Source organism: Drosophila willistoni (genome assembly GCF_018902025.1).
Source record: "Drosophila willistoni isolate 14030-0811.24 chromosome 2L unlocalized genomic scaffold, UCI_dwil_1.1 Seg72.1, whole genome shotgun sequence".
Taxonomy (NCBI): domain Eukaryota; kingdom Metazoa; phylum Arthropoda; class Insecta; order Diptera; family Drosophilidae; genus Drosophila; species Drosophila willistoni.
The window spans coordinates 1,256,854-1,270,420 of NW_025814049.1; the positions used below are offsets into that span (position 1 = coordinate 1,256,854).

The 13,567-nt window shown below is 40.6% G+C and overlaps 1 protein-coding gene across 12 annotated transcripts in view; it reads left to right on the forward strand.

Annotated features, from left to right (window-relative positions):
- Window positions 1-13,567, forward strand: part of LOC6637876 (calphotin) — a 35,609-nt gene that overhangs the window by 14,507 nt on the left and 7,535 nt on the right. For 3 of the 12 annotated variants that reach the window (XM_023175149.2, XM_023175164.2, XM_023175155.2), the window contains exons 3-10: window positions 713-823; window positions 894-1,147; window positions 1,222-1,374; window positions 1,656-1,754; window positions 4,709-5,055; window positions 5,792-5,971; window positions 6,037-6,166; window positions 6,228-6,710. In XM_023175149.2, the coding sequence (XP_023030917.1) occupies window positions 713-823; window positions 894-1,147; window positions 1,222-1,374; window positions 1,656-1,754; window positions 4,709-5,055; window positions 5,792-5,971; window positions 6,037-6,166; window positions 6,228-6,710 (1,757 nt within the window). Of the gene's footprint in view, window positions 1-712; window positions 824-893; window positions 1,148-1,221; window positions 1,375-1,655; window positions 1,755-4,366; window positions 4,473-4,708; window positions 5,056-5,358; window positions 5,423-5,791; window positions 5,972-6,036; window positions 6,167-6,227; window positions 6,711-6,953; window positions 7,548-13,567 lie in introns of those variants that run through there. The other 9 variants (XM_023175173.2, XM_023175183.2, XM_015179335.3 and 6 more) reach the window with 6 other exon arrangements.

The following is a 13,567-nucleotide window of genomic DNA, read 5'->3' on the forward strand; positions in this document are numbered from 1 at the left end:
TCACAATAAAGTACATTTAATATAAGTTAGATAATAACTGATACATATGTACATACATATATGTACATACATATATGATATAAGATATCCTATAAATTTGTAATTATTTTTAGATGAAATAAATCGGGTTATTATAGTGTGACAACAAAACAATGAAATTTTATTACTTATTTGGCTTTTCTTTCTTTCAATTTGCTGACAAACCCGTTTTGGTTGTGTTTTCATTTTGTTCAATTGTCTTCCGCCTTTTCCCAACTTATGCAATTGCTTTGAGAAAGAGTTAAAGACTATGACGAACAGTGGGAAGGAGAGAAGAGAGAGAGACCAAAATGGGGGGCGAATGGTGGAAGTGGAAGGAGATACTATAATTAACTATTTAAAAAAAAACAACTGTGAAGCTTCTATTTCCAGTTAATTAGTGAACGTTCTTCGATAAATTAAACAATACGAAAACTTTGGCCTTCTACTTAAAGTTGAATAAACTTGAAGAGAAAAAAAATAGCCATAAAATTAAAAAAAAAGAACAAAATAAACAGTTATTGATGCTTGCAAAAATTTCTACATAAATTTTTATTTTGTTTCATTATTTGCTGAGTAATCCAATGGAAGAGAAAGTGTGGTTTACATTCTATATATCTCTAATTCATATTAGCATATTCCAAGAAACCTGTTTTAAAAATTTGATCCACTTTTTTGTTTCTTAATTTTCTAGCAAAATTTCAAATAAGAAAACCAAAAAGAAGGATGACAGTGAAGTGATTGAAGAATCGCAATCAACTTGTAATGTCTGCTGTAGTGATTTGGATACAAGTAGTGCCAAAAAGTAAGCTTCAAATGAATCCTTTTCCTTAAGCAAAAGAGCTAACTCCTTTTTGATTTTTTTGCCATTTCAGCTATGTTAAATGTCGCACATGTGAGAAGTCTGTTTGTCGGGGCCTGAAGTGCGCCGATTGGCATCCAAAGGATGGCCAATGGGAGTGCCAATTGTGTCACAACTCAAAGGAATCGCTGGCCCACACTTCATCTTGGGTGGCCGAGCAAATGTCCTTCAATCAACACAAATTCGTTTATCCGATGCGGGCACGTAGCGAGGTTTACATACCCATTCAGCCCAGTCAAGATGGCCAAGATGTGGAAAGCACAATCCGTAAGTGTTCACGAACCGTTTAAAAGACTTAAGACAGCTTAATTTAACTGATACCTACATATATATTCTTAAAGAATTTGAGAGTGTCAGTCAAATTGGCATTCGGAATCATATGAATATCGAAGAGCGTGCCAAAATAAGGGAATATGTTGAAGAGATTGTTGCCGAAATGTTGGGCGGCAATCTGGATAAAATTAAAGTTGGGCAACTATCGAAAAGTGAAAATTGTAAGTAGAATTCAATATTAATAACTTGAGCAAAATTTAGAAGAGAAAGATCAGACTTGGCAACATTTGTTTTATGAATGTTGCTGGCAACTTTTTAAAATCTTTTAGCAACTTTGTTGCTAGCTTCAAGCAAAAGCTGTGTTAAAAAAGGTTTTTGCGTTAGCTTAAAAGCTAACATAAAAGTTTGTTTAATTACCAATTTCGTTTTTATGTTCATGCATTAACTAAACGTCGCACACACACACACACACACATACATATATACACATATGCAAATATAGATTTGCATCTCTTCGATAAATATCATGCGAAACTTAGTAACCTGCTTATCAATGTGGAGAATGGTTTATGTGTGCGTCAACTGAAAAGACGAGGAGGAGGTAAGTGCCCAAGCAAAGGATTAGAACGTTGCGTAAAATAAAAGTTGTGCGTAATCTAACTAGTTGCTAATACTTGTGTAATGCACGTTAACTTTATGTCTAGTCGTAGCAGTAGCCTTGGCGTATACGTAATATTTGTGTCAATGAATCAAAAGATGCGACATAGCATTGAATTTATTATTTGTTTATCAATATTAGGACCCAATTAAAAAAAGCAATCCTAACATACACACACACACATTTATATATAGACTAGACATGGACGTTCTATATATGGGGGCATATTAAAAACTACTGGTCTTGAGGATTTTTTTTTTTCGGCTACGCTCCTAAAGATACACACACTTATAAATACTTTCAATTTGAGCGTAAAATCGCGGTCACTATACACTGATAAGGTCTGGCTCATTGTGGAACTGATAATGATAAGGTGCAACCCGCTGATAAGACTTGTCGGTTATTGAAGTGCCGAAAACAGTGCGACAACAGGCCAACAACAATGATTAATAACAAAAAAAAAACCACTTTGTAAGCATTTAAGCAATGTAGCGACAGGTTGGCCTTAGCTAGATCCAGATGGTAGGTGAGATTGTCAACATTAATCATACGCACCGTGATACGGCAACTACAACTACAAGCATTTGCTCACTCAACTAAATTGTCAATGTGTGAAAAACAAGGTGTAAAATTTTAACATAGATGGTTATTGATTTCTTTAATGACAACGTCACGCTCTTAAACAATATCCTAGGCAATTTATTTATGTAAATTACCAAAGCCAACAACATCAAGTTCAAGATGATTTAGGTGTTAGCCAAAGAAAAAAATCATATACACCGAGAAGACCCAAAAGAAAGAAGAGAGCCGAGAGGGAGTCAGTAGAGCTGGTTACCGATATGCCAATTGAGTGAGCGAATACCTCTCACACACTCACACAATACAGGGCCAAATATCGCAGAGCGTTTTAGACGCTTGTCTCTCGAAAAAGCCGCTTCAGTTGGTGGACGCGTTGTGCGGCGATCGCAAGCGAAACGGGGCGAAACAGAAACGGAATCTGATTTGTAATCAGCGTTAAAAAAAAGCAAAAAAAACTCGCACAGCATTCACATAGATTTTGATAACATAAAAATATAATATACATATTAAAAGAACAGCAAATAAAGTAAAAAGAACATCAAGTACACAAAAAATATATATATAAATGTATATCTTTTATATATCTTGAGTCTACCAGATAACAGTGTCAAAAAAAAAAACACCAAACAAAAAAAAAACGAGTATGAAAATGGCTAATTAAATGATTAAACTAACCTTGACCCGTTGTGTTGTGGCCAAAAATTTAAGTTATAAGCCCAAAGGGCAAACAGTTTAATTGACATTAATCGATATTAATGATCAGCAAGGCTTTTTTGTAAAGCAGAAAACCAACAAAAAATCAATGTGCCAAAATGAACTTTCAACACGAGTTTATCTCGGCCAAATTCCCTTTGCTTTGCTGGCTAGTCTAATCGTTGACCTTAACACGACTAATGCTGATATTGCTTACTTCTAATACGAGAATACATTTCGTTGAAAACGATTTCGATGATATAAGAACTCAAAATGAAAGCTATCAAGCACTTAAGCCTAATCGCTTAAAATAACGACATGCTTAATGTCAATGATAATTATAATAAGAAAAAAATAATAAAAGCAAGTGATTTCATGGAATTTGAACTATGAACTTTGGGTGGCTAAACCACACATATGTATAATATAAGTGATTTTTGTTGTTTGTTATTTTTGTCCGGCCAGAAACTGGTCTGACATGACACTAATGGCTGGCTGGCTGGCTCTCTATTCTCATTGATGACAAATCTACAACGATTCTTCCTATTGACAACAAATCTATTCATATGGATATATGCAAATGTTTGCCACAAAATTCCTGAGTTTTTATTTTGTTCTTTTCTGCACCCCGAAAAATGAATGAGTAACGGGCTTTCTCAATGGATAGGTAGAAAATGTCAGTGAGGTGTCAGAATTATATGATAAAGAATTCCTAAAAATATCATTATGGCTGGCTGCCATTGAAGGTTACAAAAGATAACCATAGAGCCAGCCGTAGGTAAAAGACGGCTAGGCTATTCATTTAATATTTACCGCAAAAGTTAATAGAGTTAACAACATGTCAAAATAAAAAAAAGGAAAAAAAATAATAGATAGTCTCAAAATAAATACATATTTATGTATATATTCAGTTTTGTATGTCTGGAGCGGTTTTTCGGCTTCAGTAGAGATTCAAATTCATCGATGGGTGGCGGCTGTCAAGCGTAAACAATGTTAAATTATCTATTGATATTAGGTGTACTCCCCCGCTCTCTCCCTCCATCTCTGTCTCAGTTTCTCATATTATTATTATTATTTATGTATTTTGAACCCTTACGAAAAAGGGTTTAGGTTTAAAAACAAGTTATTTGAGATAATAAAATAAATAATTTTCCCGTCATGCAGATAAAACAAAAATATATAATAGTCAATAAATAGTATATGGAATAGACAATTACGGCAAACAAATAAACACCTCTATCTATATATATATGAATGTTTAATATATAAAGCTAAAAATATACTCATATGCATGAAGCATGGATTTTACTTTGGGACTTGTAACGGGCATGTATGCCGTTATAGCTGTAATAGTGTTCTACGTCGTCTACGTCATTGAGGTGAAATTAGGTATGACTTATATTTCCACTCACTCACTTACACACACACACACACACACACACACTTACACTCACTTATTCACTTACATTCACACTCTGACACTTTCTTTGGCAAACTTTTCACTTTTTTTTGCCATTATTATTATTTGCCTCGAATTTGTATTGTGTATTTAACTTGCTAACTTGCTCTTTTGCCAATATTCTTGATTACCGCCCAATACAACTAACAACTAACTCTACTTTCAGATTTGCCCGCCATTGTGAATGGTCATAGTAATAATAATAATAATAATAGTAATAGTAACCACAACAACAACAATAATGGTAGCACCTGCAACATCAATGGCAACAATGAACAAAATGATGACAGCTCACAGACACGTCTACGCACTCTCATTGAAACTATCATTGCGGAAACACTGCGAAATAGTGCCTTGGGCTTCAATACCGGAGCATCTGCATCTGTGTCGGAAATTAGCTTGGATACACGCACTCAATCCGAATTGAATGCCCTCAAGCAACGTCATCGGACCGAGCATTATTTTGAGCCAAAAATCTATCAGGATCTATTGGCCACAGCGGTGCTAAATAAGGTAAGTTCCACCACCATCATTCGACACCTGTTGGCAGCACTTTGTCAGATATTGTCCAAGTCATTTTGCCACTTTTGTAATCGGCTTCCGATAGACTCAATCTCAACCTTGTTTTCACTCTCACCCCCCGTCCTTTTTTCCATTTGCCAAGCATTTTAGGGGCTTCACCGTGCCAACTTTTACTCTTCCGTCGTCAAAGTATGCTAATTAGTTGCAGTTCAGTATTTCAACCATTCGGACGTCGGCGCAGATATATAATTTTTTGCTAGTCAAACTAATTGATTAATCAATAAACCCATTTTTATTTTCAATTTAACAATTAATACTTCCGAGAACAGCAGAAACAATGACGGACCAGGAACAGAAAGTAAATAAAAAAAACCCAGTCAAAACATAGTTTAATCAAAGAAACTATAGAAATATATCGCATTTGGGCTGAAGTCTCATATTATATTTGTGTGCTATCGTCTTTGATTAGATATCGTACTTAATGAGGCATCGTAAATCAAATTCATAATCATTTCAACCTCTGCAAAACGTTTAAATGCCAATCGATCGATCGATGGCAAGAACCCAGTTTCAATTCAATATTTAGACCACGTTGCCGGCTTAGTGGCTAGTCTCTTTACAAGCGAATGAGGAAGAGGGAGAAGGGTTCAATAACTTGTTAAATTGCACAATGCCAAGGTCATTCTAATATGGATATGTATGGTTTTTGCCTTTCTTTTTTTTGCAGATTGCAGATACGGAAGGGAATAACCGAAGACGGTCGCTAATATCGGAAAGTACACCGGACTTGAGTGGTCACAATAACATTGATGAAAACTACAATGCCGAAGCGTTGAGCACCACGTCCGGTAGTTCTATTGAACCCCGTAGTGATTGCAGTCTAACGGATAATGAGCTAGTATTAAATGTGAGTTAACCTTTTAAACAAACACTTTACGAATTTATTTAATTTAATATTTCTAATCTTTTTAGACTGGCAAAACCGATTCACCATTGAGCTTGCAGGCAGCCTTTGAACGTGAATCGGTACTAAGCGATTATATAGCCGCTCATATGGTGCCATTGCCAGATTTTTCAGCCTCTGTTACCGAATCCGAGGATGGTAAGCAACACAAGAGATAAGATAGTGAAAGACTATTTTGAAATCGAACTCCTTTTTATAGATAACGGCTCAGTCACCTCGAGTATGATAGCAGATGGCACTTGGGAGGACAATTGGCTTTTTAAGAAAAAGCAGCACAGCTCCTTGCAAAGTTCGGCTACCCCGAGCAGCATTGGCATGCTGGTGCCGGCTCCCAGAGAAAATGTACGTGCCCAGATTGGCGATAGAACAGCCGATGAGGTCAGCGATCTCTCGGAAATGGGCTCAGATGTCGAGGAAACCTCTCTGGACATTAATGATCGCCTATTGAATAAGCACTTGATTGGTGGCCAAAATACAAAACTAGTGCTAGACGAGCTAATCGATCGCACTAGCTTAATCTCCCATACATTACCGGAGGAACATGAACCGGCATTTACCGAGGCCACCAATCCATTAATATTGCAAACACAACCCACAGAAGTACCATCACAATTTGTAGAGCCACCACCTCCAACGACATTCCAAGATGACCAACACATTGAGGAACCGATCCTCATAGCAGGTAACTTTGATTATCTTACCATATCTCACCCACCTATACCACACAATTGACATATCTTACCCTATTATGCTAACCAATCGAAGACATTTGAATATGAATCCTTTATTGTATTAGATCAGCCAAAGCCAATAGTTATCCCATAGAATATTTGGTAGTTATCTTTGGAAATCCCCAACCAAAACCTTCCGCGTATTTGTGCATGATTATGAAGCGATCGACATTCAGCAGTCGTTTGTGTTACAGACCAAAATGAAATTGACACTGACGAGTTTGTCGATGCCCTTGATGAGGGCTGTACTGGATTCAGTACCGTCGAGTACACTGAAGAGAATCCACCCTCAGTTATCGAAATCTTAGCCGCCATGGCTCTGGGACCTATGCTGGCTGTTCCTGCATCCGAACAGCAGGGCGTCATTACACCAAGTGAAATGCATACACTCAAGGAGTTGAGCGATCTCGCACTTGCTGAAATAAACTCCCGCACAACAGATCTCGAACATCATTCTCTCGACGTTATTGCAGAGGAAGAAAATACAGATTTATCTTTACAATCGACAATAGAAACGACAGAGACAGTCGGATTTTCCATCATCGAAATTTCCGAAGAGCCACCATCTTTATATCTAGAAATGGAAAATGCCGAAAAGACTTTCCTGAAATCGATTCCAGCTCCTATTGCTGATACAGAAAACACACCGCAGTTGGATATTAAAGGTTTGCCACAGCCAGCAGAAGCTGTATCGGAAGAACCACATATCGTAAACCCAGCGGAAGCAGTATCTGAACCTACTTCTTCTATTGCTGAACCGAAAATAGCACCACCAGTGGATATTGTAGATTTGCCACAACCTACAGAAGCTGTTTCCGAAGAACAACCTACAGTAAATCCAGCAGAAATTGCAGTAGAACCACAGGCTGAGGCTTCCTCAACACCAGCAGCAATAGAAGCAGTATCTGAGCCTACTTCTTCTGTTGCTGTACCGAAAATAGCACTACCAGTGGATATTGTAGATTTGACACAACCTACAGAAGCTGTTTCCGAAGAACCACCTACAGTAAATCCAGCAGAAATTGCAGTAGAACCACAGGCTGAGGCTTCCTCAACACCAGCACCAATAGAAACAGTATCTGAGCCTACTTCTTCTGTTGCTGTACCGGAAATAGCACCACCAGTGGATATTGTAGATTTGACACAACCTACAGAAGCTGTTTCCGAAGAACCACCTACAGTAAATCCAGCAGAAATTGTAGTAGAACCACAGGCTGAGGTTTCCTCACCACCAGCAACAATAGAAGCAGTATCTGAGCCTACTTCTTCTGTTGCTGTACCGGAAATAGCACCACCAGTGGATATTGTAGATTTGCCACAACCTACAGAAGCTGTTTCTGAAGAACAACCTACAGTAAATCCAGCAGAAATTGCAGTAGAACCACAGGCTGAGGCTTCCTCAACACCAGCACCAATAGAAACAGTATCTGAGCCTACTTCTTCTGTTGCTGTACCGGAAATAGCACCACCAGTGGATATTGTAGATTTGCCACAACCTACAGAAGCTGTTTCCGAAGAACAACCTACAGTAAATCCAGCAGAAATTGTAGTAGAACCACAGGCTGAGGTTTCCTCACCACCAGCAACAATAGAAGCAGTATCTGAGCCTACTTCTTCTGTTGCTGTACCGGAAATAGCACCACCAGTGGATATTGTAGATTTGCCACAACCTACAGAAGCTGTTTCTGAAGAACAACCTACAGTAAATCCAGCAGAAATTGCAGTAGAACCACAGACTGAGGCTTCCTCAACACCAGCAACAGTAGAACCAATATCTGAGCCTGCTTCTTCTATTGCTGAACCGGAAATAGCACCACCAGTGGATATTGTAGATTTGCCACAACCTACAGAAGCTGTTTGCGAAGAACCACCTACAGTAAATCCAGCAGAAATTGCAGTAGAACCACAGACTGAGCCTTCCTCAACACCAGCAACAATAGAAGCAGTATCTGAGCCTACTTCTTCTGTTGCTGAACCGGAAGTAGCACCACCAGGGGATATTGTAGATTTGCCACAATCTACAGAAGCTGTTTCCGAAGAACAACCTACAGTAAATCCAGCAGAAATTGCAGTAGAACCACAGACTGAGGCTCTCTCAACACCAGCAACAGTAGAACCAATATCGAAGCCTGCTTCTTCTATTGCTGAACCGGAAATAGCACCACCAGTGGATATTGTAGATTTGCCACAACCTACAGAAGCTGTTTCCGAAGAACAACCTACAGTAAATCCAGCAGAAATTGCAGTAGAACCACAGACTGAGGCTTCCTCAACACCAGCAACAGTAGAACCAATATCGGAGCCTGCTTCTTCTATTGCTGAACCGGAAATAGCACCACCAGTGGATATTGTAGAGTTGCCACCAACTACAGAAGCTGTTTCCGAAGAACAACCTACAGTAAATCCAGCAGAAATTGCAGTAGAACCACAGACTGAGGTTTCCTCACCACCAGCAACAATAGAAGCAGTATCTGAGCCTACTTCTTCTGTTGCTGTACCGGAAATAGCACCACCAGTGGATATTGTAGAGTTGCCACCAACTACAGAAGCTGTTTCCGAAGAACAACCTACAGTAAATCCAGCAGAAATTGACGTAGATCCACAGACTGAGGCTTCCTCAACACCAGCAACAGTAAAACCAATATCTGAGCCTGCTTCTTCTATTGCTGAACCGGAAATAGCACCACCAGTGGATATTGTAGAATTGTCACCAACTACAGAAGCTGTTTCCGAAGAACCACCTACAGTAAATCCAGCAGAAATTGCAGTAGAACCACAGGCTGAGGCTTCCTCAACACCAGCACCAATAGAAACAGTATCTGAGCCTACTTCTTCTGTTGCTGTACCGGAAATAGCACCACCAGTGGATATTGTAGATTTGACACAACCTACAGAAGCTGTTTCCGAAGAACCACCTACAGTAAATCCAGCAGAAATTGTAGTAGAACCACAGGCTGCGCCTTCCTCAACACCAGCACCAATAGAAACAGTATCTGAGCCTACTTCTTCTGTTGCTGTACCGGAAATAGCACCACCAGTGGATATTGTAGATTTGACACAACCTACAGAAGCTGTTTCCGAAGAACCACCTACAGTAAATCCAGCAGAAATTGTAGTAGAACCACAGGCTGAGCCTTCCTCAACACCAGCACCAATAGAAACAGTATCTGAGCCTACTTCTTCTGTTGCTGTACCGGAAATAGCACCACCAGTGGATATTGTAGATTTGCCACAACCTACAGAAGCTGTTTCCGAAGAACCACCTACAGTAAATCCAGCAGAAATTGTAGTAGAACCACAGGCTGAGCCTTCCTCACCACCAGCAATAATAGAAGCAGTATCTGAGCCTACTTCTTCTGTTGCTGTACTGGAAATAGCACCACCAGTGGATATTGTAGATTTGACACAACCTACAGAAGCTGTTTCCGAAGAACCACCTACAGTAAATCCAGCAGAAATTGCAGTAGAACCACAGGCTGAGGCTTCCTCAACACCAGCACCAATAGAAACAGTATCTGAGCCTACTTCTTCTGTTGCTGTACCGGAAATAGCACCACCAGTGGATATTGTAGATTTGACACAACCTACAGAAGCTGTTTCCGAAGAACCACCTACAGTAAATCCAGCAGAAATTGACGTAGAACCACAGGCTGAGGTTTCCTCACCACCAGCAACAATAGAAGCAGTATCTGAGCCTACTTCTTCTGTTGCTGTACCGGAAATAGCACCACCAGTGGATATTGTAGATTTGACACAACCTACAGAAGCTGTTTCCGAAGAACAACCTACAGTAAATCCAGCAGAAATTGCAGTAGAACCACAGACTGAGGCTTCCTCAACACCAGCAACAGTAGAACCAATATCGGAGCCTGCTTCTTCTATTGCTGAACCGGAAATAGCACCACCAGTGGATATTGTAGATTTGCCACAACCTACAGAAGCTGTTTGCGAAGAACCACCTACAGTAAATCCAGCAGAAATTGCAGTAGAACCACAGACTGAGGTTTCCTCACCACCAGCAACAATAGAAGCAGTATCTGAGCCTACTTCTTCTGTTGCTGTACCGGAAATAGCACCACCAGTGGATATTGTAGATTTGCCACAACCTACAGAAGCTGTTTCCGAAGAACAACCTACAGTAAATCCAGCAGAAATTGCAGTAGAACCACAGGCTGAGCCTTCCTCAACACCAGCACCAATAGAAACAGTATCTGAGCCTACTTCTTCTGTTGCTGTACCGGAAATAGCACCACCAGTGGATATTGTAGATTTGCCACAACCTACAGAAGCTGTTTCCGAAGAACCACCTACAGTAAATCCAGCAGAAATTGACGTAGATCCACAGACTGAGGCTTCCTCAACACCAGCAACAATAGAAGCAGTATCTGAGCCTACTTCTTCTGTTGCTGTACCGGAAATAGCACCACCAGTGGATATTGTAGATTTGCCACAACCTACAGAAGCTGTTTGCGAAGAACCACCTACAGTAAATCCAGCAGAAATTGCAGTAGAACCACAGACTGAGGTTTCCTCACCACCAGCAACAATAGAAGCAGTATCTGAGCCTACTTCTTCTGTTGCTGTACCGGAAATAGCACCACCAGTGGATATTGTAGATTTGCCACAACCTACAGAAGCTGTTTCCGAAGAACAACCTACAGTAAATCCAGCAGAAATTGCAGTAGAACCACAGCCTGAGGTTTCCTCACCACCAGCAATAATAGAAGCAGTATCTGAGCCTACTTCTTCTGTTGCTGTACCGGAAATAGCACCACCAGTGGATATTGTAGATTTGCCACAACCTACAGAAGCTGTTTCCGAAGAACCACCTACAGTAAATCCAGCAGAAATTGACGTAGATCCACAGACTGAGGCTTCCTCAACACCAGCAACAATAGAAGCAGTATCTGAGCCTACTTCTTCTGTTGCTGTACCGGAAATAGCACCACCAGTGGATATTGTAGATTTGCCACAACCTACAGAAGCTGTTTGCGAAGAACCACCTACAGTAAATCCAGCAGAAATTGCAGTAGAACCACAGACTGAGGTTTCCTCACCACCAGCAACAATAGAAGCAGTATCTGAGCCTACTTCTTCTGTTGCTGTACCGGAAATAGCACCACCAGTGGATATTGTAGATTTGCCACAACCTACAGAAGCTGTTTGCGAAGAACCACCTACAGTAAATCCAGCAGAAATTGCAGTAGAACCACAGACTGAGCCTTCCTCAACACCAGCAACAATAGAAGCAGTATCTGAGCCTACTTCTTCTGTTGCTGAACCGGAAGTAGCACCACCAGGGGATATTGTAGATTTGCCACAATCTACAGAAGCTGTTTCCGAAGAACAACCTACAGTAAATCCAGCAGAAATTGCAGTAGAACCACAGACTGAGGCTCTCTCAACACCAGCAACAGTAGAACCAATATCGAAGCCTGCTTCTTCTATTGCTGAACCGGAAATAGCACCACCAGTGGATATTGTAGATTTGCCACAACCTACAGAAGCTGTTTCCGAAGAACAACCTACAGTAAATCCAGCAGAAATTGCAGTAGAACCACAGACTGAGGCTTCCTCAACACCAGCAACAGTAGAACCAATATCGGAGCCTGCTTCTTCTATTGCTGAACCGGAAATAGCACCACCAGTGGATATTGTAGAGTTGCCACCAACTACAGAAGCTGTTTCCGAAGAACAACCTACAGTAAATCCAGCAGAAATTGCAGTAGATCCACAGACTGAGGTTTCCTCAACACCAGCAACAGTAGAACCAATATCGGAGCCTGCTTCTTCTATTGCTGAACCGGAAATAGCACCACCAGTGGATATTGTAGATTTGCCACAACCTACAGAAGCTGTTTCCGAAGAACAACCTACAGTAAATCCAGCAGAAATTGCAGTAGAACCACAGACTGAGGCTTCCTCAACACCAGCAACAGGAGAACCAATATCGGAGCCTGCTTCTTCTATTGCTGAACCGGAAATAGCACCACCAGTGGATATTGTAAAGTTGCCACAACCTACAGAAGCTGTTTCCGAAGAACAACCTACAGTAAATCCAGCAGAAATTGCAGTAGATCCACAGACTGAGGTTTCCTCAACACCAGCAACAGTAGAACCAATATCGGAGCCTGCTTCTTGTGGAAAACCGGAAATAGCACCACCAGTGGATATTGTAGATTTGCCACAACCTTCAGAAGCTGTTTCCGAAGAACAACCTACAGTAAATCCAGCAGAAATTGCAGTAGAGCCACAGACTGAGGCTTCCTCAACACCAGCAACAGGAGAACCAATATCGGAGCCTGCTTCTTCTATTGCTGAACCGGAAATAGCACCACCAGTGGATATTGTAGATTTGCCACAACCTACAGAAGCTGTTTCCGAAGAACAACCTACAGTAAATCCAGCAGAAATTGCAGTAGAACCACAGGCTGAGGCTTCCTCAACACCAGCAACAGGAGAACCAATATCGGAGCCTGCTTCTTCTAATGCTGAACCGGAAATAGCACCACCAGAGGATATTGTAGATTTGCCACAACCTACAGAAGCTGTTTCCGAAGAACAACCTACAGTAAATCCAGCAGAAATTGCAGTAGAACCACAGGCTGAGGCTTCCTCAACACCAGCAACAGGAGAACCAATATCGGAGCCTGCTTCTTCTATTGCTGAACCGGAAATAGCACCACCAGAGGATATTGTAGATTTGCCACAACCTACAGAAGCTGTTTCCGAAGAACAACCTACAGTAAATCCAGCAGAAATTGCAGTAGAGCCACAGACTGAGGCTTTCTCAACACCAGCAACAGGA